The sequence below is a fragment of the Pongo abelii genome, chromosome X (genome assembly GCF_028885655.2).
Source record: "Pongo abelii isolate AG06213 chromosome X, NHGRI_mPonAbe1-v2.0_pri, whole genome shotgun sequence".
NCBI classification, from domain to species: Eukaryota; Metazoa; Chordata; class Mammalia; order Primates; family Hominidae; genus Pongo; species Pongo abelii.
Window position 1 is genome coordinate 161647877 of NC_072008.2, and position 23417 is coordinate 161671293.

General features: G+C 39.4%; 1 protein-coding gene across 5 annotated transcripts in view; it reads left to right on the forward strand.

Annotated features, from left to right (window-relative positions):
• The window catches only part of BRCC3 (BRCA1/BRCA2-containing complex subunit 3), a 53346-nt gene extending 43162 nt beyond the window's left edge, over positions 1–10184 (forward strand). For 4 of the 5 annotated variants that reach the window (XM_024240314.3, XM_009235435.3, XM_009235436.3 and 1 more), the window contains 4 exons: positions 2089–2220; positions 2761–2804; positions 5340–5509; positions 6590–10184. In XM_024240314.3, coding sequence (XP_024096082.1) covers positions 2089–2220; positions 2761–2804; positions 5340–5491 — 328 coding nt within the window. In that variant the 3' untranslated portion in view covers positions 5492–5509; positions 6590–10184. 5 annotated transcript variants of the gene reach the window in all.
• Positions 10185–23417: the final 13233 nt, after the last annotated feature.

The following is a 23417-nucleotide window of genomic DNA, read 5'->3' on the forward strand; positions in this document are numbered from 1 at the left end:
TATGGAGGAGTTGGAACCCTTGTACATTATTGTTGACATTGTAAAGTGGTGCAATAAGCCTGTAGTTCCTTTAAAAACCTAAAAATAGGTCTACTATATGATCTACCAGTCTCACTTCTTGGGTGTATATCCAAAAGAATTAAAAGCAAGATCTCAAATAGGTATTTACATACCTATGTTCACAGCATTATTCACAATAGCCTAGAGGTAAAAGCAACCCACATGTCCATTGATGGATGAATGGACCAACAAAATGCAATGTAACATATAATGGAATACTATACAACCTTAAAAATAAAGGAAAACCTGTTACAACCTACAGCATGAAAGAACCCTGAGAATATTATGCTAAGTGAAATAAGCTATTCACAAAAGGACAGATGCAGCATTTTTCTATTTATATAAGGTATCTAATGATCATAGATATACAAAGTAGAATGGTGGTCACCAGGGGCTGGGAGAAGAGAGAAAGGGGAGTTGTTTAATGGGTATAGAGTTTCAGTTCTGCAAGATGAGAATGTTTTGAAGATGTGTTTCATAACAATGTTAATATACTTACATTACTGAACTGTACACTTAAAATGGTTGATAGTAAATTTTATTTTTTTAACCACAATTTAAAAAAAAACCCAAATGGACATTGTAAAAGTGGAAAATACCTAAAATTAAGAAATCACCGGAGGGACTAGCAGCAGACTCAGGTATAGCAGAAGGGATCAGTGACAAAGACAGGTCGATAAAATATACTCTAAATGAAGCAAAGAGTTAAAAAAAAAAAGAGAGAATGAAATAGCAGAATGGCATGTGACAGAACTGTGAGGCAGTGTGACCCATTTTAATTTACATGTAATTGGAGCACCAGAAGTAGACAAGGAATGCCTAAAGAGATAATGGCTAAGAATTCTCTAAAAACTGATTCATACCCATAGATTCATGAATCTCAGCCAATCACAAGCAATATGAATGCAAGCAAACTAAAATAGGCACAGTATAGCAGCTAAAGGAATAAAAGATATATTACAAATAGTGGAGAAATACAATGATAAGAATGATGGCTGACTTCTCATCAGAACCCTAGGAGGCTGGAAAATGATGGGGTGACATCTTTAATATGCATGAAGAAAAAAGCTATCAACCCCAGAATTTTATATTAAGACAAACCAGACATTTTTATGGAAAAAAGCAGGCAGAATTAATCTGGAGAATTTACTACAAGAAATATTAAAAGTTCTTCAGACTGAAAATATGATTTTAGATGGAAGCACACCCTGACTACTTGGGTGTGGGGAGGGGAGGGCTTGTAATGCCCCACCATTTGTGTTCCATCTAGGTTGTGGTATGGGGACTAGACATGTTCTGCTGGGATGGGGAAGCTAGATCTTAAGCTGCCTTACCACCATGTGCCAGTGGGGCCTCACAGTGCCAGGGGCCTTCAACCTGAATTCTCCACTGAACCTGCTGGTAGGTAGAGTTTAGGTGTATTTGGGGTGAGAAGTGGGTAGAGGTAGATTGGTTGGGCCTTAGTAACAAACATTTCTGTTTCTCCCACTCTAGCATGAACATGTGAATATTTGTGAATTTCTTACCTATTTCCCCCCAGGGGAGAAAATGGGAAGTGAGGGCCACTGGTAAACACTGAGTTAGAACAAGTGAGTAATCCCACCTACATAATGAATGTGATGGAGTCATTGAAGAGTCTGTAGTTCCTCTTCTCCAGACTTTTGTGATTAATTTGTTCAACCTCACTGGCAACTTCTTGACTGAAAACAGTATTAATTAGCTATTTCCCCTAACTGGGGAGCAGACGTAAGGACCTTCAGCTCTCAAGGCTTCTTTTAAATTTACAGAAGTGGCCTTAGATTCTCTATGGAACTAGGGAATACTGGCTCTGCAGACGGGCTTTTAGTTTGCTCTCCAGACGAACCCAGTTTGAACTCTAAACACTTTGAAGTTGCATCACTAAATGAATTACAGCAATGCTTAATCTTTAAAGTATGCCATATCCCAAACTTTCAATTAAAACTGTAGAGAACTTCTGATTATAACAACTCAGGGTTTAAAAACTGACCTGAACTGATTGCCTCACAGGTATGAGAGAATCGAAATCCCAATCCATATTGTACCTCATGTCACTATCGGGAAAGTGTGCCTTGAATCAGCAGTAGAGCTGCCCAAGATCCTGTGCCAGGAGGAGCAGGATGCATATAGGAGGATCCACAGGTAGAGACCCTCTTCACTCCTCTTCTCTACTTCTCAGGACCTAGTATCTCTTTTCTTCTTCTGTCCTTTTATCTTTAGCAGCTCAACTCTTGAGGCCCCTTTCTTTTTGCCTCTCTGGGAAGCTTTCTAGCAGTCTCCAATCATAATGTTTCTCATGTTGTATGATAATTTCTTCAACATTTGTTTTTCTCCTGCTACTTTGGATCTTTCAAGGGCAAGGACACTTTCTTTTTTGGTTGAGAAAAGAGGATAATCCACAACATCTTAATCCTGTTGCCAAGCACTAGGTCTTGCCCAATAAATTTGTACTAAGAGCTTTGGTGAGAGACAGCAATTTCAAAATTATCACTTTGAATCATCTTTGAATAAAATCACATCCCCCAAATCATCAAGAAGTTGATATTGGGGATTTAAATACTACATATTCATCTAATACAGTTGGCAACGGTGTGATGCAGTTTATGGTTGGTATAGTCCATGACCATTTTGCTTTCCCTTCAGTGCTGCTTTGCCACTAACCTAAACTATTTTATTCTTTAGCCTTACACATCTGGACTCAGTAACCAAGATCCATAATGGCTCAGGTAAGAATTTTTTCTTGAGTACTCAGCATTTTTTCTGAGTATTTCCCTGAAATACTCAGCTGACAGATGCGAATTTAGTTTAAGTGAGTGAAGTGATGGGTACAAGTTGTCCTCAGGCTTCCTTTCCCAAGGGTTTTCCTGATCCTGAGCCCAACATTTCTTTTGAACTCTGGGGATCCATGAATACTATAAATACAGTGGAACTGAACAGAGTCCAGAGATAGGCCTGTGTATATATAAGAATTTATATTTAGCAAAGATATTACTTTAAATAAATGAAAAAAGCATTAATTATTTACTAAATAGGATTGGGACAGTTCATTTCTTTCTTTGTTCATTCAGGAAACATTTGAGTGCTATTCTAGGCTGAACAAAAGAGACAGTCTTAACCTTCATGGAGTTAAGATTCTTTTATTTCCATTTGGGGGAAAATAGATTCCTACCTAATACCCTACACAAAAAATAAATTCCAGATATATTTAAACTTTACTATTGTGGTACAACCACTTTAGAAAAGAGGTTGGCAATTATACTTGCCAAATGTCATACCAGTTCCTTTCCTAGATATATACCTCAAAGAATTGAAAACAGCTGCTCAAACAAAAACCTGTACACAAATGTTTACAGCAGCATTATTCACAATAGCCAAAAGGTGGAAACAACACAAATGTGTATCAGTGGGTGAACGGATAAACTCTGATATATCCATATAATGGAGTACAACTCAACAATAAAAAGAACAAACTACTGAAACATGAACAAAAAGGATGCGTCTCAAGAACATTATGCCAGGTGAAGGGAGCATCACACAAAAGGCTACATACTCCATGGTTCCAAGTTCAAGAATAAGCAAAACTAATCTATGGTGTGGTAGCTGGCTGGGCCCAGGGGTGAAGGGGCATTTGATGCAAAGGCAACTGCGGAGGAGACTGTTTGAGGGTGGTGGAAATGGTATGTATCTTGACTAGCACTGGTTACATGGGATGTCTTAGTTCATTTTGTGTTGTTATGAAGGAATACCTGAGGCTGGGTAATTTATAAAGAAAAGAGGTTTATTTGGCTTTACAGTTTTGCAGACTGAACAAGAAGCATGGTGCTGGCACCTGCATTTGGTGAGGGCTTCATGCTGCTTCCACTTGTGACAGAAGGCAAAGGGGAGCTTGTGTATGCAGACATCATGTGGCAACAGAGGAAACGAGAATGGGGGAGGGACCAGGCTCTTTTTAACAGCCAGTTCTTGTGGGAACTAACAGAGAAAGAACTCACCCCTGAGGGAGGGCATTAATCTATTAATGAAGGACCCACCCCCCATGACCCAAACACCTCACATGAGGCCCCACCTCCAACATTGGGGGTCAAATTTTAACATGAGGTTTGGAGGGCCAAATATCCAAATTATAACATGGGGTATACATTTGTCAAAACTCATAGAACTGTATACTTTAAATTGGTTCATTTTACTGTCTGTAAATTACACCCCCAAAAGCTCATTTTATAAGTTAAAAGAGGAAAATATAAGAATTTTTTTCAGACTCTAGGAAGGTGATAGCCTAAGTATAATGTGAAGCCCTGAACTCACAAAAGGAAAGATTGACTAAATAAAAATTAAAGACTTTTATGGGCCCCTACAAAAATAAAAATGTTAACTATTATCTTTAAAAGAAGTATAGATTAAGATAAGATTATCAGTTTTTCACCTTTTCAAAGATTAAATTGAGAGACAATTAGGTGAGGATGTGAGGGAAGTGAACAGTCTCACTGTTCCTGGAGATATAATTTGGTACAATCTGGAAAATACTGGATAATTAGTTTTAAAGTATACATGTACTTAGATCTAGCAATCTCACTTAACTGCAATCTTTAAAATAGCAAAAAACTGGACGGTAGTCATTTAAGTAACAGTCACATATTATGAGAGAGAAAAAGATACTTACATTAGATGGAATTTGTTTTAAAAGAGTACCTTAGAATCTTTGTCTCACCATGAAGCTGAACATTCACAGTAAAGCATAAAAGATGGTAACTCCCTTACTCTTCATCCCTCTGTTCTGTATTCAATTAATGTATATTTCTGCAATGTACATCACAGTTTATATACCTACAGGGCGCTCTGGAAACGTAAGTTGCAGAAGGCAGATTTCTGGCCCATTAGGAGGTTATGCTGGTCCATTAGGAGGTTATGGTGGTTTACAGCAAGGGAAGGTCTGAAAGGCTGGGGAAAGGAACCCTTTCGTGGCTCTTAGCCTTTTTGCCTAAGGGAGTAAAGACCTGGCCCCCTTTCTGCCAGGCTTCCCTCTGGCTTATGGATTCAAGATGGCCTCAGAATGGGTATTTTCTATGCTCAGCTCTTCTGTTTTTCCCCTGGCTAGGCACAGAAAATAGTTTACCAGTCCTACTTATTACACTTTTTCTACTTCCTTCTCCAACCCCTTCTTTCTGTGCTCATAGTTGGGGGTCTGTTGGTGATAGAGTGGAAACATGCTAGTGGATGGTGCTTTTCCACAATTATTCTCATCTTTATTTTTCCTATTGAAGTGTTTACCAAGAATCTGTGCAGTCAGATGTCGGCAGTCAGCGGGCCTCTCCTACAGTGGTTGGAGGACAGACTGGAGCAAAACCAACAGCATTTGCAGGAATTGCAACAAGAAAAGGAAGAGCTTATGCAAGAACTTTCTTCTCTAGAATAAAGCAGGAGACAAAATGGGGTAAAAAACTTCTTTTTCAATTTGTGTACTAAACACAGTCTGAAAATGCACACAGCTCACATGCAGGCAGACAATAGAGTAGTTATTTTTCACATGCAATCAGCATAGGATGTCTTCCTGACAGTTTAATTAGAATTCACTCAACCCTCCTACCTATAACTGACCAATAAGGAGCTTATGCAAGATGATTTAAGTAGAATATGAAAGTTATTTTTAAAAAGGCTATGGGTGGTACAATGGCAAGGAATATCTTAGAATAAAATGTCTGGAGAGTATATTTTAAACATTTATATTTCCCTTTCTTTTAACTTGGAAGTCTTTATTTTCATTTTCAAATACATTCACTCACTAGAATATTTTATGTTTCAGTTTTGTAGGTATGATGCTTATGTTGGACAAGCAAATAATAAATCTAGTGTGAGTGGAAGGAAGCACCCCACCTCTATGCCCTCATTGAGAGGGCAGTGTCTTCCTTCTTGATTTCTAAAATATATATTCTGAGATACCTATCAAACGTTGAATCTCTGAGGGTGCCCTTTTTAGCCAAACATGAGTTCTAGAATATTTGACTCTGAAGTAAATTCCTATTGAGCAGATCCTATCTGCCTAGGAGTTTCCATTATAGTAAAATGTGTTTCTCCAGAAACATTTAGGATTTAGGATGTAATAAAAATCATGCTTTAAAAAGTTTGGTTGCATTACTCTTATCATGTAAAAGCACAAATGATAAATGTGTCTGCAGAAAAGACATACTTTTCTGTGTGCTTGTTGCATACTGGAAACAAAGTATGCTTGTTGGATACTAGAAGTTAAGTGATAAAGGCTGTTTTTGGTTTTTGTTTCTCCTTCTCATTTTTCACATTTCAAAGTGTTGTCCAGAACCACCTGCATCAGAATCACTTGAAGGTCATACTCTATCTCTGGGGATAAAACCCAGAAATCTGCATGAACTACTCAGCTGATTCTGGGGCATACTAACATTTGAAAACCACTAGCCTTGAGCATATGGAATGTATATACTATATTGTCCCTAATTTCCCACAGCCACTGTTCTTCTCTATTCTTTTTCTTTCCCTATAGGAAATATGAAAATATCCAGTGTAAAGTTACTTAAGCTAAATCAATTTTGAAGAAGAAAAACTTGGAGGACTCACATTACCTGACTTCAAGACTTACTATAAAGCTATAGTAATCAAGATAGATGGTATTGGCAGAGGAATAGAAACATAGATTAATGGAACAGGTGAGAGAACCCAGAAATAAACCCATATAAATATGCTCAACTGATTTTGAAAAAGTGCAAAAGCAATTCAATGGAGGAAGAATAGCCTTTCTGACAAATTATGCTGGAGCAATTAGACACCCATAGCGAGGAGAAAAAAGAACCTCTACTTAAACCTCACATCTTATATAAAATTTAACTCAAAATGTGTAACGGACTTAAATGTGATACATAAAACTATATAACTTTGAAAAAAGCCACAGGAGAAAAATCTTCAGGATCTTGGGCTAGGTGACAAGTTCTTGGACTTTGCCCCAAAAGCACATCCATAAAAGACAAAAACTGATATACTGGACTTCTTCAAAATTTAAAAACTTGTAATTTAAGAAGAGGAAAAGATAAGCTACAGATTGAGATGAATTTGCAAACCATATATCTAATCAATTTGGAATATATAAAGTGTGCTAAAAACTCAACTGAAGTCAGGCATGGTAGCTCATGCTTGTAATCTCACCACTTTGGGAGGCCAAGATGGGAGGAGTGCTTGAGGTTAGGGGTTCCAGACCAGCCTGAGCAACATAGTGAGACTCTTGTCTCTACAAAAAATTTTTTTTAAAAATTAGCTGGGCACCATGACACACACCAGAAGTCCCAGCTACTAGGGAGGCAGGAGGATCACTTGAGCCCAGGAGTTTGAGGCTGCAGTGAGCTCTGATCACACCACCACACTCCAACCTGTGTAACAGAGTGAGGCCTCGTCTCAAAAAAAAGGCCACAAAAACTCAACAATAAAAACAGTCCAATTAGAAAATGGGCAAAAGACATGAATAGATGTTTCGCTGAAGAGGATCTATAGATGGCAAGTAAGCATATGAAAAGCTGTTAAACTCCATAAGTCATCAGGGAATGCAAATTGAAACCATAGCGAGGCTATGACTTACTTATCTCAATGGCTAAAGAAAAAATAGTGAAAATACCAAATATTGATGAGGATACAAACTGGATATTTTATACATTGCTGACAGGAATGTAAAATGGTACAGCCACTCTGGAAAAGAATTTATGAATTTCTTATCAAGTTAAACATAATTTTTTAATCAACTTAAACATAAGACCCAGCAGTTGTGCTCCTGGACATTCATTCCAGAGAAATGAAAACCTATATTGTACTTGTACTCAAATATTCATAGGAGCTTTATTTGTAATAGCCCCAAACTGGAAACAACCCAGATGTCCTACAACAGGTACATGGTTAAACAAACCATCCATAACTTGGAATACTACTCTGGAATGAAAAGGAACTAACTGTTGATACAAGAACTTGGTTGTACCTCAGGTGTATTATGGTGAACAAAAAAAGCCAGTCTCAAATGGTCACATACTGTATGATCGCATTTATATAACATTCTTGAGGTGACAAAATTATTGAAATGAAGAACAGATTAATGGTTGCCAGGGATAGGGACTGGAGGGGGTGTGGGGTATGTATGACTATAAAGGGATGACGCAAGGAGTTCCTTTGTGCTGATGGAACAGTTTTATATGATTATGATGATTATGATGTTGATTATAACATTTGATTATGAGGTTAAGCACATGAATCTTTACCTGTGCTGAAGTTGTATGGACCTACATACACACAAATGAATGCATGTAAAATATGGTGATACTGAATAAAGTCTGTAGTCTAGATAGCAGTATAATATCATTGTCAATGTCTTGGATATGAAGTTGTGCTATAGTTACAAAACCGTACCACTGGAGGAAACTGGGTAATGGATACATGGGACTCTGTACTATTTTTGCAACTTCCTATAAGTATATAATTATTGCAAAATGAAAAGTTGTAAGTTTTAAGTAAGGAACTGGGACGTATGGTACCTATTTTATGAAATAAGAAAAGGGTGCTAGAAAATTTGAGGGGAATAAAACGATTGGAATATTTTTACAGGCCAACCTTTAGCACAAGTCCTTTTCCCTTTCTGGGTTTCATTTTCTTTAGGTATAGAATGAGATTAGAGTAGTTGACCACCAAGGTTTCTTTTAGCTCAGTGTCCAGTCTTTAAAAGTGTTGAGCATCACAAGAAACAGTGGTGTGAACAGGATGTATCGTTATTTTCCCAGCTGCACCAATCTGGCTTACCTTTACACAACCCTGTATCCCTTTATGAACACTAGATTCTCTATTTTCAATCACATCCAAGACTCTCATGGTAACTGTATATACTTGTTCTTTCTGTTTTCTTATCTCCTATAATTTCAACTCATTGCCTTGTGACCTCTGCCCACAGCGCTTCATTGAAACTACTCCTGCCAAAGTCACCAATGATCTCCACACAGTGAAAGTCAATAGTTGCTTTTCCCGTCCTTAATGAACCTCTCAGTATTGACACAGTTGGTCACTCCTCCTTGAAATCTACTTCCTTGGCTTCTCTTATTTTCTTCTCTGGCTATCCTTCCTGCTATTCTTTTCTTTAGCTGTTCCTTCTCAAATTCATTCATAGACTTCTCTATCTTTGCTTACCTATATGCAGTTGACACACAGATCTGTATCTGTCCACGCCTCTATCTGAACTCCAGACCTACATTTCTACCTCTCTACTGGACATTTCACTTGGCTGTGTTTTTAAATTTTTAAATATTTTTTTTGAGACAGGGTCTCACTCTGTTGCCCAGGCTAGAGTGGAGTGGCATGATCATGGCTCAATGAAGCCTTGACCTCCTGACCTCAGCCTCCCAAGTAGCTGGGACTACAGGCACGCACCACCATGCCTGGCTCATTTTTTTGTTAAAATCTGAAATTCTTTTTCTAACCTAGTAATCTGAGTAATTTGTAGGATAAGCATGTTGGGGGAGGGGCAGGTACATGGAGGTGTCAAAGTGCCTGATGGTTGAGGAAGCAGGCTGGGATTACTGCGTGGAAGTGTCAGAGTTTCCAGCTTTGTGGCTCCATGGTCGGGTGGGAGAGATCCAGTGGAAGCCATGTTGTGCCAGTGCCCTCAGGGTGAGGAGGCAGCCAGCAATGTGTTACATTAAGCAAATAACTAAGTTGATTGAGCGAAGAAGTAAATCTGTTGAGGAAAATGGGAGCTAGGTTTCTCAATGTCAGAAATTATTTGAAAACATGGAAAGGCCAGGCGCAGTGGCTCACGCCTATAATCCCAGCACTTTGGGAGGCCGAGATGGGTGGATCACGAGGTCAGGAGATTGAGACCATCCTGGCCAACACGCTGAAACCCCGTCTCTACTAAAAATACAAAAAAAAAAAAAAAAAAGTTAGCTGGGCATGGTGGCAGGCACCTGTAGTCCCAGCTACTTGGGAGGCTGAGGCAGGAGAATGGCATGAACCTGGGAGGCAGAGCTTGCAGTGAGCAAAGATCGTGCCACTGCACTCCAGCCTGGGCCACAGAGCAAGACTCTGTCTAAAAAAAAAAAAAAAAAAAAGCATGGAAAGGAGGAAGGGTAAAATGAATCTCATGGTATTGGATTAAAATTGGAAGAGTTCATTAATATGAACTCTTGTTCAAAGGAAATATATATATATATATACACACACACATATATATACACACACACAGAAACCCTATATATATATATATATATATCAGAGCTGAGAAAGGTATATGTATATGTACATATCTTTCTCAGCTCCGTCCACCAAGAGGGACTAGAAGTGACACCCAGTGGCTATGAGCACATCTAGCACCAAGATGCTGATTTTCAAATCCTCCACTAAAAATGGAATTGAATTGAGAGTCCAGAAATAAGCCCACACATCTACAGTCAACTGATTTTCAACAAGGATGCCAAGACTATGGGAGAGAATAGTCTTCAACAACTGGTGAATGGACAACTGGATATCCACGTGCAAAACAATGAAGTTGGACTGAGACCCCACACGATAAATGAATATTAACTCAAAACGTATTGAAGACTTAAATTCAAGAGCTTAAACAATAAAAACTTTATAAGAAAACAGTAGTAAATCTTTACGATCTTGGTTTTTGCAATGGATTCTTAGATATGACACCAAAGTACAAGCAACAAATAAAAAATAGATAAATTGGAATTTATGAAAGTTAGAAAATTTTGTGCATCCAAAGACATGATCAAAAAGTGAAAACTCACAACAATGGCAGAAAATATTTGCAAATCCTATGTATAAGAGTCTAGTATGCAAAATATATAAAGAACTCTGAAAACAACAAAAACCAAACAGCACAATTCAAAAATGGGCAAAGGACCTAAATAGAAATTTTCCAAAGAAGACCTACAAATTGCGAAGAAGCGCATGAAAAGATGCTTGACATTACTAGTCACCAGAGAAATAAAAATCATGAGATATGACTTTATACTAACCAGAATAAAAATGTAAGAGAATAACAAGTGTTGGTGAGGGTGTGGAGAAATTGGAACTCTTGTACACTACAGGTAGGAATATAAAATGGTGTAGTCAATTTGGAAAACTGGCTGATGGCTCCTCCAAAAGTTAAACACAGAATTACCATAAGACCTAGCAATTGCATTTCTAGGTGTATATCCCACAGAACTGAAGACAGAAATTTAAACAAAAACTAGACAACCCAAATGTCTATCAACCAGTGAATGGGTAAACAAAATGCAGTCTGTTCTTTAATGGAATATTATTTGGCCATAAAAAGGAATAAGGGGTAGGAGGGAGCAGGGATAGAGGGTTGATGGCTAAGAGGGATGAGGTTTCTTTTTGAGGTGATGAAAATATTCTAAGTTGACTGCAGTGATGGTTGTACAGCTCTATGACTATACTAAAAGTCATTAAATTGTTCACTTTAAATGGGTGAATTGTGTTGTATATAAATTATGTCTCCATAAAACTGTTTATTTTTTTAAAAGACACACAAAAGAAGAAACTTTCCTGCAGCTCCAGCTGACCTTGCAGGCTGGCCTCTTCTGCTCTGACCTGTGCTCCCTAAGCTCCCTGCGAAGGAGATAAAATGGGCTCCTGGTCTGCAACAGCTATTGGTTATTGTAATGTCTGCTTTTGTTTAAAAAAGAAAAAAGACCCAACTCCTTATACAGTTTGAATTGTATATATTTGGGGATCTCTGAGTTTCCTGTATCTGGATGTCTAAATCTCTTACTAGACTTAGGAAGTTTTCAGCAAGATGACTGGATGATCATGTTTCAGCCTCTGTGAGACAAACATTACAGCAGCAGATGGCACAAGACCCAGGAGCCTGAGGATGAACATCACTGGAATCCACACACTCATCAGATCTGTGCTTCCCAGGCAGCAGGCACCAGTTCCCCCTTTGCCTTCCACCATGATTGTAAGCTTCCTGAGGGCTTCATCAGATGCAGATGCTGATGCCATGTTTCCTGTGTAGCCTGCAGAACTGTGAGCCATTTAAACCTCTTTATAAATTACGCACCCTCAGTTATTCCTTTATAGCAGTGCAAAAATGGGCTAATACACAATTTAGGAGCAAGGTGTAGGTAAGACAAGGAAAGGACTGGAGACGGGTGAAGTGACTGCTGTAAGGATTGGTAACATCAATCACATGGCTGTGAAAAGAGGGCAACAGTCCTGACTGGTGGAGAGAGCACACTTTAAACTCTGTGAAGGCAGAGGAGGGGCCGCTAACATCTCAGCTACTTGTCTGCAGAGCCTCTGGACAATTTAGCCCAGACTGCCACCACCACTTTCAACTTAATGGCTGGCCAACAAATCTTAATCTAAGTACTCTCAGAAACTTCCCAGGAACTGCTGACTCAAGTAGTTAACAGCCTCCATTCAAAACGATAGAATGAGAGTAACTTTCTGGAAACTAACAAAACTCTTTTGTACAAGAGCTTAATAGAATTGGACCCTGATCCCAACTCAACACAATGGCACTGCTGAGGTCACTACAACTTACGTGAATAAGAAGCTACCTATACTAGCTTGCCACACACAAACTGGTCTATTATCTCTAATGTACATGATAATGGGACAATAACACATTACCCAGGACTTCCTGCTGGTCAGTCAAGGCAGGATATGTGCAACTGTTAGCATCCCTTACTGCACCTGGGTTAATGAAATATTTAACTGGCCTGGCTCCAGTTGGGTAGCCTAGCTGCAGTGTATCCTCCAAGTGGGCCTAATTAGAGACTCATTCTTGTATATGTTGCCCAAAACAATCAGAATGTATTTGGTTAAGGCCCCTATAAGCACAATTAATTAGAGTACATTTGATGGGGTGGCCTATGCTCCTGAGAATTCTTAGCTAGCTATTTGAAAAGTGAGGGATGGAGCTGTAGAGAGTGGATCTGCCATGGTGCCCTTGTGACCTGGCATGCATATATCTATGCAAGCTAGGCTTGAATTGCAACTTATCTGAGTCTTGGCAGGATGTATCATGATCCTCCCAGAACACAAGAGGATGGGAGGGTGGTGAGGTGCTGTTTCAAGGCTATCTCTAACCTCCTAATCTCTCCTGGGAGGCTGTCACTGAGACAAACAGTTTCTCATCCGAGTACTGTTGAGGTCTGAGGCTATCTGCTCTGCCCCACTCAGGGTATAGCTACAGAATATAAAACTGCTAGCTGCAGTCTAAAAGGGGCTCCTCAGCAAGGGAGTGTCCCATAACTGGTGCAGCAAACATGCAGGCATGGGGAGCTGGCACTTTTGCCCCATCTTCCTCTTGCTGTCTATGTAGGTAATAAACTGAATCTTAAAAGGACATGTCATTACTTTAGAAGCCAAATCAATCACTCTTGGGCTTGGCCTTTTTTTGACAATGTGGTAGTTATGTACAAGAGTGTCTTTGTTTTTGAGAATTGTACACTGGAGTGTTTAGGAGTGATGGAACATGTCTGCAACTTGGTCTCAAATGGTTAAGAAAAAGCCATATAATGGTGGTACACACATGCACGCATGCACGCTGCAGAAATATGAAGTGTTATCAATTGAACAATCTGGATGAAGTGAACATGGGAGTTCTTTGTACTATTCCTCCAACTTTTTGGTAAGTTTATAACAAGTTACTTTTTAAAATCTACATATAATGTACAATATCTGAAAGGCTACATGAGAAAATGGTAATTAGCTCATTACCTCTGATGACTGAGCTTAAGGCCGGGAGGAGTCTTATTTTTCACTTTGAACTCTTCTGTAAATTGTTTTTTGAATTTCTACAATGAGTATGTATTACTTTCTTAATACAAAATTAAAATGTCCAATTTTTAAAATCACAAAAGTAACATAATAAAGGAAACTTGAAAAATGTGAAGAGAAACCTATAATTTCCTCAAAATAACTATCATTTTTGGTAGTCCTTTTGGTTTTCTCTTTCTTATTTCTGTTATTCATTTCTAGTATTAATGCATCTTATAGTTTTGCATGTGGATTTCTTCATTTAACATAATTCTAAAAATTTAATATGTTGTATAGGTTTCATAATTTATAATTTTAGATAGTAGCTTACTCTCCTATCTGGTGGCAGTAGCATGATTTAATGATTCACTAAACAACAACTACAGCAAACCCTGGGGAGAGGGACATCTGATTTCCATAGCCACCACATTATAACATCAAAATGTCCAGTTTTAAACAAAAAATTATGAGGCATGCAAGGAAACAAAGTACGGCCCACTGACAGGAAAAAAAAAGTTTATAAAAACTGTCCCAGACAAAGCCCAGGTCTTGGACTTACTAGACAATTTAAATCAACAGTTGTAAATATGCTCAAAGAACAAAAGGAAACCCTGAATAAAGAATTAAATCAGGAAAATGATATCTTGCCAAAAAGAGATAACAAAGATAAAATTTTTAAAAGGAACAAAATAGAAATTCAGTAGCTAAAAACTATAATAACCGAAGTGAATAATTCATGAGAGAGACTTAACAGCAGATTTGAGCAGGCAAAAGAAAGAATCAGTAAACTTGAAGATAGGTCAATTATCAGAGACCCAAATATCAAAAAGAAAAAAGAATGAAGAAAAACAAACATCCTCAGAGACCTGTGGGTCACCATCAAGCATAACAATGCACCCACAATGGGAGTTCCAGCTAAAGAAAGAAGGAGCATAAAGAAGTAATGGCCAAAAACTCCCCAGATTTGATGAAAGCTATGAATCTACATATTCAAGAAACTCTAAGTATTTTGAGTGGGATAAACAAACCCACACCTAGACACTTCATAGTCAAAATGTCTAAAACCAATGACAGAATCTTGGAAGCAGCAAGAGAAATGACTTCTCACATACAATTGAACGTCAATAATATTGACAGCCAAATTGTTGTCAGAAATCATAGAAGCCAGAAGGCAATGGGATGACATATTCAAAGTGCTGAAAGAAAAAGTGTCAATGAAGAACTATATGTCCAGCAAAATTATCCTACAAAAATGAAGTAAAATAATGACATCCCCTTACCAGTGGATCTGTTGGATTGAATTAAAAAAAAAGAAAAAATAATGACATTCCCAGAAAGAAAAACAAGAGACTGCCATTGCAGACCTATCTTAGAAGAAATACTAGAGAGAGTTATTCAGGCTGAAATGAAAGGACAGTAGACTGTAACTCAGATTCACATAAAGAAATAAATATCATTGGTAAAGGTAACTACATAGATAAATATAAGAGATGGTAGGTTGTATTTTTGTGACGCTTTTTTCTTCTACTTAATTTAGAAGACAGCTGCATAAAGCAATAATTCTAGGATGTGTTGATGGGCATATAATGTAAAAAATATATAATATGTATGACAATAATAGCCCAAAAGACAGGAGAAGAGAATAGAGCCATGTTGGAGCAAATTTTTTTAATGTGGTTGAAATTAAATTGGCATTCATTAAAACCAGATGATTTTAAGTTAAGATGTTAATTGTAATCACCAGGGCAACCACTAAGGAAATAATTCAAAAATATAGTAAAGAAATGAGAATTAAGATGGTATACTAGAAAATATGTAACACAAAAGAAGGCAGTAATGGAGAAATAGAAGATCAAAAGACACAGGCATATAGAAAACAAAGAGCAAAATGACAGGCATAAATCATCGCTTATCAGTAATTAGATATAAATGAATGAGTGAGATTATTAGAATACACAAAAAAATCCTATTATATGCTGTTCGCAGGATACAGACTTTAAATTCACAGATACAAATAAAGTTAAGATGATGGGAAAAGATATATCATGCAAACAGCAACCATAACAGCTGGAACAGCTAAACTAATATCAGACAAAATAGATTTTTAAAAATGTTAGAGACAAATAGGGGCATTTTATAAAGTAACAATGGTCATTCCACCAGGAAGATGATATAAGCATATAGGCACATAACAACAGAGCCCAAGATACATGAAGCAAAACCTGACAGCATCAAAGCAGAAATAGAAAATTCAACAATGACTGTTGGAGACTTCAATACACCACTTTCAGTAGTGGATAGAACAACTAGGTAGATGATAAACAAGGACATGGAAGAACTGAATAACATTATCAACCAAGAAGACCTAACAGACAACTTATAAGACACTTAATCCAACAATAGCAGCAGAATACACATACTCCTCAACTAAACATGAAGAATTATCTAAGTTAGATCATATGTTAGGCCACAAAACAAGTTTCAATAAATTTAAAGGACTGAAATGATACAATGTATGTTCTCTCTCCACAATGGAATAAAATTAGAAATCAATAACAGAAGGAAATTTGGGGAATTCACCAAGTTATGGAAATTAAACAATAAATTCCTAAATACCCATTGGGTCAAAGAAGAAATCATAAGGGAAAATAGAAAATACTTTGAGATAAATGAAAATAAAAACGTAACAAACCAAAACTTATGAAAGCAGTGCTCAGGGGGAAATTTATATCTATAAATGCCTACAGTAAAAAAGAGATAGGATTTCAAATTAATAACCCAACTTCTCAGCTTAAGGAACTGAAAAAAAGCAAATTAAACCCAAAGCTAGCAGAGGGAAGGATATAATAAAGGTTAGGGTGGTGACAAATGACAGGGAACAGGAAAACAATAGAGAAAAATCAATAAAACCAAAAGTTGATTTGCTGAAAAGATCAACAAAACTGACAATTCTATAGCTAGACTGACTGTGAATAAAAGATTCAAATTTCTAAAATTGGGAATGAAATAGGAGACAATACTACAAACCTTACAAAAAGAAAACGGGAATTATATCCAAAGGGGCAAAGCAAGATGGCAGAATAGAAGCCCATGCCGTTCATCCTCCCTCCCCCCACAGAAACACGAAATTTTAACAATTATCTGCACACACAAAAGCATCGTCACAAGAACCAAAAATCAGGTAAGCAATCACAGTACCTGGTTTTAACTTAATATTTCTGAGAGTCATTGAAGAGGATAGGAGAGACAGTCTTGACTCACAGACAGCACCCCTCCTCCATCCCCTGGTAGCCACCATTCCTTTGCAGGTAGGGAGCATATGGACCAGACCTAACCAGAGGGGAATTGCCCTTCCCAGTGGTCAGACCTTAAGTTTTTGCAGGCCTCGCCACCATGGGCCAAAGTGCTCTGGGGTTCTAGGTAAATTTGGAAGGCAGTCTAGGACACAAGGACTGCAATTCCCAGGTGAGTCCTAGTGCTGAGCTGTGGACTAGGGTGGCACATGACCTAGTGAGACACATACCTAACGGAGTGCTTGCAGTACCCCTCCCTCAACACCAAGCAGTGCAGCTAGCATCAAGGAAATGTTTAAGGAGAGAAGAGTAAAGAGGACTTTATCTTGCATCTTGGATACCAGCTCAGCCACAGTAGGATAGAGCACTGGGCAGTCATGAGGCCCCCATTCCAGGCCCTAGCTCATGGACAACATTTCTAGACACACCCTGGGCTAAGAAGGAACCCACTGTCTTGAAGGGAAGGATCCAGTTTTGGCAGGATTCATCACCTGCTGACTAAAGAGCCCTTGAGCCCAGCAGCAGTACCTAGGGAATATACTGTGGGCCTTGGGCTCTGAGATGTGCTGTCCTCAAGTAAGACTCAGCACATTCCCAGCTGTGGTGGCTACAATGAGAGACTCCTGTTTGAGAAAAGCAGAGGAAAAAGTAAAGGGGACTTTGTCTTGCTCCTTAGGTACCAGCTCAGCTACAATGTGGTAGAACAATGAGGAGGCTCTTGGACAGCATTTCTGGACCTGCTCTGGGCCAGAGGGGAGCCCCCTGCCCTGAAGGGTGAGTCCCAGACCTGGCAGTATTCACCACAAGCTGAATGAAGAGCCCTGGGGCTTTAAGGCGAATGTTGGAAGTGGCCTGGAAGAGCCCCCCAAGGGACAGTGTTGATCGTGGCCACAGGGAGAGGCACCTCTGCCTGTGGAAGGGGGAGGGAAGAGTGGGAAGTACTTCGTCTTGTGGTTTGAGTGCCAGCTAAACCACAGTAGAACAGAGCATCAGGTAAAGTTCTAAGATTTTTTATTCTAATCCCTGGGTTATTACCCTGATACCAAAACCAGACAAAGATACATTAAGAAAACTATAGGCCAGTATCTCTGATGAATATTGATGCAAAAATCCTCAATAAAATACTAACAAACTGAATTCAACAATTCAGTTTATATTACAATAAATTAGATAACATAGATGAAGTAGACAAATTTTTAGAAAAAAACCACCAAAACTGACCTACCAATAAACAAAAAATCTGAATAAACTTATGAGAAGTAAAGAGATTGAGTTACTGGTTTTAAAACTTTCCACCAGTAAAAGCCCAGGACCAGATGGCTTCACTGGTGAATTCTACCAAACATTTGAATTCATATACCAGTTCAGAATTAACACCAGTTCTTTACAAGCTCTTCAAAAACAGAAGAGGAAATACTTCTCAACTCATTCTATGAGAACAATACTACCCTGATACCAAAACCAGACAAAGACATCATATGGAAAGAAAACTAGACACCAATATTCTTTATGAATATAGATGTAAAATTCCTCAACAAAATCCTAGGAAACCTAATCCAGCAACATATAAAAAGAATGAGGCCCCATTACCATGTGAAAATTTTCCTAAGAGTGCAAGGACAGTTCAACATACAAGAATCAATTGATATAATACACCAGATTAAATGAATAAAGGACTAAAACTACATGATCATCTCAACAGGTGCAGGATAAGCATTTGACATAAGCCAACACATTTTCATGAGAAAAAGACTCAACAAACTACAAAGAGGAAGGAACTTCCCCAACCTGATAAAGGCCATATATGAATAACCCACAGCTAATATCATACTTAATGGTGAAAGACTTAATTATTTCTGCATAAGATCAGAATCAAGACAAGGATGTTCTTTCCTGCCACTTTAATATTGTACTAGAGATTCTAGCCAGGGCAGTTGAGGGTGGTGGAAGGCACCCAAATTGGAAAGGAGATGTAAAACTATCTATTTGCAAATGGCTTGATATTATATAGGGAGAACCCTAAAGAATGCATGCACACACACAAAAAAACCTATTAGAGCTAATAAATGAGCTCTTCAAAGCTGCAGAGTTTGGGCAGGGTTGCTAGCTGCTCTGGTACTGGAACCCCAATTTAGCTGGGGGTTGTCAAAACAAATGGGTACGGGGTTTCTTTTGAAAGTGGTGGAAAGGTTATAAATTGATCTTGGTGATAGTTGCACAACTCTATGAATATACTAAAAACTACTGAATTTTACACGAAATGAGGGAAAAGTTGTAGTGTGGTGGGTCCCCCACCATGTTACTTAAGAGTGTATGTCCACGGCTTGAAACTTCAAGGCTTGGCAGTGAGCCAAGGCCATGGTGCCCAGCCAAGGAGCAGGTGTCCTTGAGAACCCAAACATCCTGGAATGTATCTGGGAACCTACTACAGCAAACAGTCTCATTGCACACAGTAGGCAAAGAGCCAGGAAATTAGCTTAAAAGTAGCTTAGAGATGGGAGGCAGGGCAGATCTCTGGAGTTGTCCTGCTGCTGCCCAGGAGTGCCCTGTATGTAAGTCCTAATAAACTGCTAAGATGGACTTCTTTGGTACCTTGGCTCATTCCCAGTTTGGGGGGCCCAGTTTGAGGGAATGTTACAGTGCCAGGCTTTTCTCATAACGAAGATATATGTGAATTAAATATCAATAAAGCCATTTAAGAAAATATGCCTTAGAAAGATGTGATTTAAAAGTAATGTGTGTGCCTATCTAAACAAACTTCAACATTCCTTAAAGGAATACATGAACATACAACACTCAACAAAGCAAAATTAACAGTATCTGGCATCCAATCAGCAATTACTAGGTATAGGAAGAAGCAGAAAAATGTGACTCATACACAAGACAAAAATAAGTCAATAGGAACAGGCCAAGAAATGCCCAAGATGATGGAATTAGCAAACATTTAAAAATAACCAGTATAACTATTATAATATCCACAAGGGTTTAAAGGAGAATGTTCATTCTTTTAAAATCTTTCATTACTCCCATTATGTTGAATAATATAAAAAGAACCAAATGGAACTTCTAGAGATGAAAAATGCAATATTAGAAACGCAACAGGTTCTAGATGGGATTAACAGCAAATCAGACTCTGCAGAAGAAAAGATCAGTGAATTTGAAGGGATAACAAAAGAAAATCTCCAAACTGAAGCATAGGGTAGGAGGAAGGCTCTTAAAAAATGGAAATGAACAGAGCTTTGGTGAACTGTGATACGATCATCAAGAAGTGGCCAGACGTGGTGGCTCACGCCTGTAGTGCCAGCACTTTGGGAGGCCCAGGCAGGCAGAGCACTTGAGCTTAGGAGTTTGAGACCAGCCTGGGCAACATGGCAAAACCCCCCATCTCTACAAAACATACAAAAATTAGCTGGGTGTGGTGGCACATGGCTGTAGTCCCAGCTACTCAGGAGGCTGAGGTGGGAGGATGGCTTGAGCCCAGGAGGCAGAGGTTGCAGTGAACCGAGATTGCACCATTGCACTCCAGCCTGGCTGGGCAACAGAGCAGAACCCTCTCTCACTAACAAAACAACAACAACAAAATCACTGAGTGTAATATACATTTAATTGGAACACTCCACTCAATAACAGAAGAATATACATCTTTTCAAGTTTACAAAGAACATTTACGGCTGGGCGTGGTGGCTCACGCCTGTAATGCCAGCACTTTGGGAGGCCGAGGCAGGCGGATCACGAGGTCAGGAGATCGAGACCATCCTGGCTAACACAGTGTAACCCTATCTCTACTAAAAATACAGAAAATTAGCGAGGCGTGGTGGCGGGCGCCTGTAGTCCCAGCTACTCGGGAAGCTGAGGCAGGAGAATGGCGTTAACCCGGGAGGCAGAGCTTGCAGTGAGCTGAGATCCCGCCCCTGCACTCCAGCCTGGGCGAAAGAGCGAGACTCCGTCTCAAAAAACAAAAAAAGAACATTTACCTTGATAGACCATATTCTGTGCCATAAGATAAATCTCAAATTTTAAAAGACCAAAGTCAGAAAAAGGTGTTTTGACAACAAAAGCAGTATTTAGCACTAAATGGCTATATTATAAAAGAAGCAATATATCAAGTCGGAAACCTAGGTTTCTACCTTAAGAAACCAGAAAATAAAGAGCAAAATAAACCCAAAGCAAGTAGAAGAAAGGAAATAATAAAAAGCACAAGTTAATGAAATAGAAACAGAAAATAGAGAAATCCCATGAAACCAAAAGTTGGTTCTTTGAGATCAACACAATTAACTCTTTAGGCAGACCAATCAAGAGAAAAAAAGAACATACATTACCAATATGAAGAGTGACAGAAGTAACATCGGTAAAGAGTCTACAGATATTAGAAGGATAATAAAGAAATACTATGAACAACTCTATGGACTTGTGGATCTGATGCTGCCTGAAGAGTGGGAAGACATGACCTCAAGCAGGCTACAGCCCTGATAATGTGTGACTGAAGCTTCCCTAGCAATGCCATGTCAAGAATTTTCAAGGTACTGTCATAGGATCACCTAACTTCCCAAGACCTGAAGATCTCGAGAGCTTTCATATGGAGTCCCCAACATGTCCCCGTTCCTCATAATATTCGTTAATGGTTGTTGTTTATTTTGTTACTGTGCCATGTACTATGCAAAGTGCTCTAGCTCCTCTAGAGGTGCCCTGCCCCAAACCTGGACTTGCCCTCAGAAACCAAACAAGTGCGTGGCACCTGCCTTCTTGGGCCGGGCAGCCATCTTTCCCAGCATTCTTGCAGAGCCCGAGCTCCTCGCAAGTTCAAATCTCACCTCATAATGCTGGATGTCTGCGTCAGGCTGCATGAAGTAAGGTCGCCCGGTGAGGGCTCCCTGCAGGGTCAGGCATTTCTTCTGTCACCTGGGGCTCCTTGTCCAACACCAGGGGTGCCGGTACCCTGCTCAGGGATGCCGGTCCTCTGTGGTCTGGAAGAGGTGGGGCTGGACTCTGTCGCCATCACCCTCGACTCGTGCATGGGGTTATCTGCGTCCAAGGCTGCCCTCGGGGCGACCACCGATGAGCCCACGGAGCCTGAGCCGAAACAACTGGCTGGTGAGTAGGAGGCCGGGTATGGGCAGCCCACGCAGCTAGTGCAGAGTCTGAGTGGGGAAGAACCTCCTAATGGCGGCACCTTTTCTCCTTCCCCTCCCCCAACTCCCCCTCTCCCTCACCTCAGTGCCCTCCCCTTTTCCACGTCCCTGCAGGAGGGGGAGTTGGAGCTGTCATTTCTAGTAATCTTTGAGCACAGAAGGGAACCTCTGGTGGGTTGTTTGTTTTTTGTTTTTTGAGACAGAGTCTCGCTGTGTTGCAGGCTGGAGTGCAGTGGTGTGATCTCTGCTCACTGCAACCTCTGCCTCCCTGGTTCAAGCGATTCTCCTGCCTCAGCCTCCCGAGTAGCTGGCACAACAGTAGCCCGCCACCACGCTCAACTAATTTGGTATTTTTAGTAGAGACGGGGTTTCTCCATGTTGGTCAGGCTGGTCTCCGAACTCCTGACTTCAGGTGATCCGCCTGCCTCAGCCTCCCACAGCGACCTCTGGTGTTTTTAACTACAAATTCCAAAATATTTAGAAATTATTCAACTAAGATAGGAGACAAAGAGGGTGGAATAATAACCCAGGCTTCTTAGAAAGGTCTCATTTCCCAAGTTCACCCCAGTGCCCTTATAAATTATAACATTCAGCGAGTCTTCTGAAGGAAAGTCTATTGAATAGATTCTCCCTTAGGTATTCCTAACCTAACGTCCATGAATAGGCTTTAGAGTGTCCATGGCACAATTTTTGTGCCCTGTGTATGTTTCTAGTAGGAATATTTTTGATTCCTAGAGTGACCCGTTGCTCAAAGGATAGACTCCCATTCTACCCAGTCTAGCCCCATTCCCTGTTGTTTGAGCTTGTAGTGAGCAGTGACTTGATAAACAATGTGTGCTATTGGCAGTATACCTAAATTTTACAGCTATTGAAAGCTTCATAGCTAGCTCACTGTTTTGATCACCGCTTCATTTTGGTATTTTGCTTAAACTATTCATTGACTTAATCTGTATTTGCCTTCTGAAGTTTTATCTTCTTATCATCATGATAACGTGCATGTGTTACAGCAAGTTACTAAGTTAAACAGAGATTAATTTCATATATATATATATATATATATGTTTGCAAAGCAATATTCTCAGCAGGCCACATACTAGATTCTCTGTATATATTATACAGTCCTGGATACTTATGTAATATATGCCAG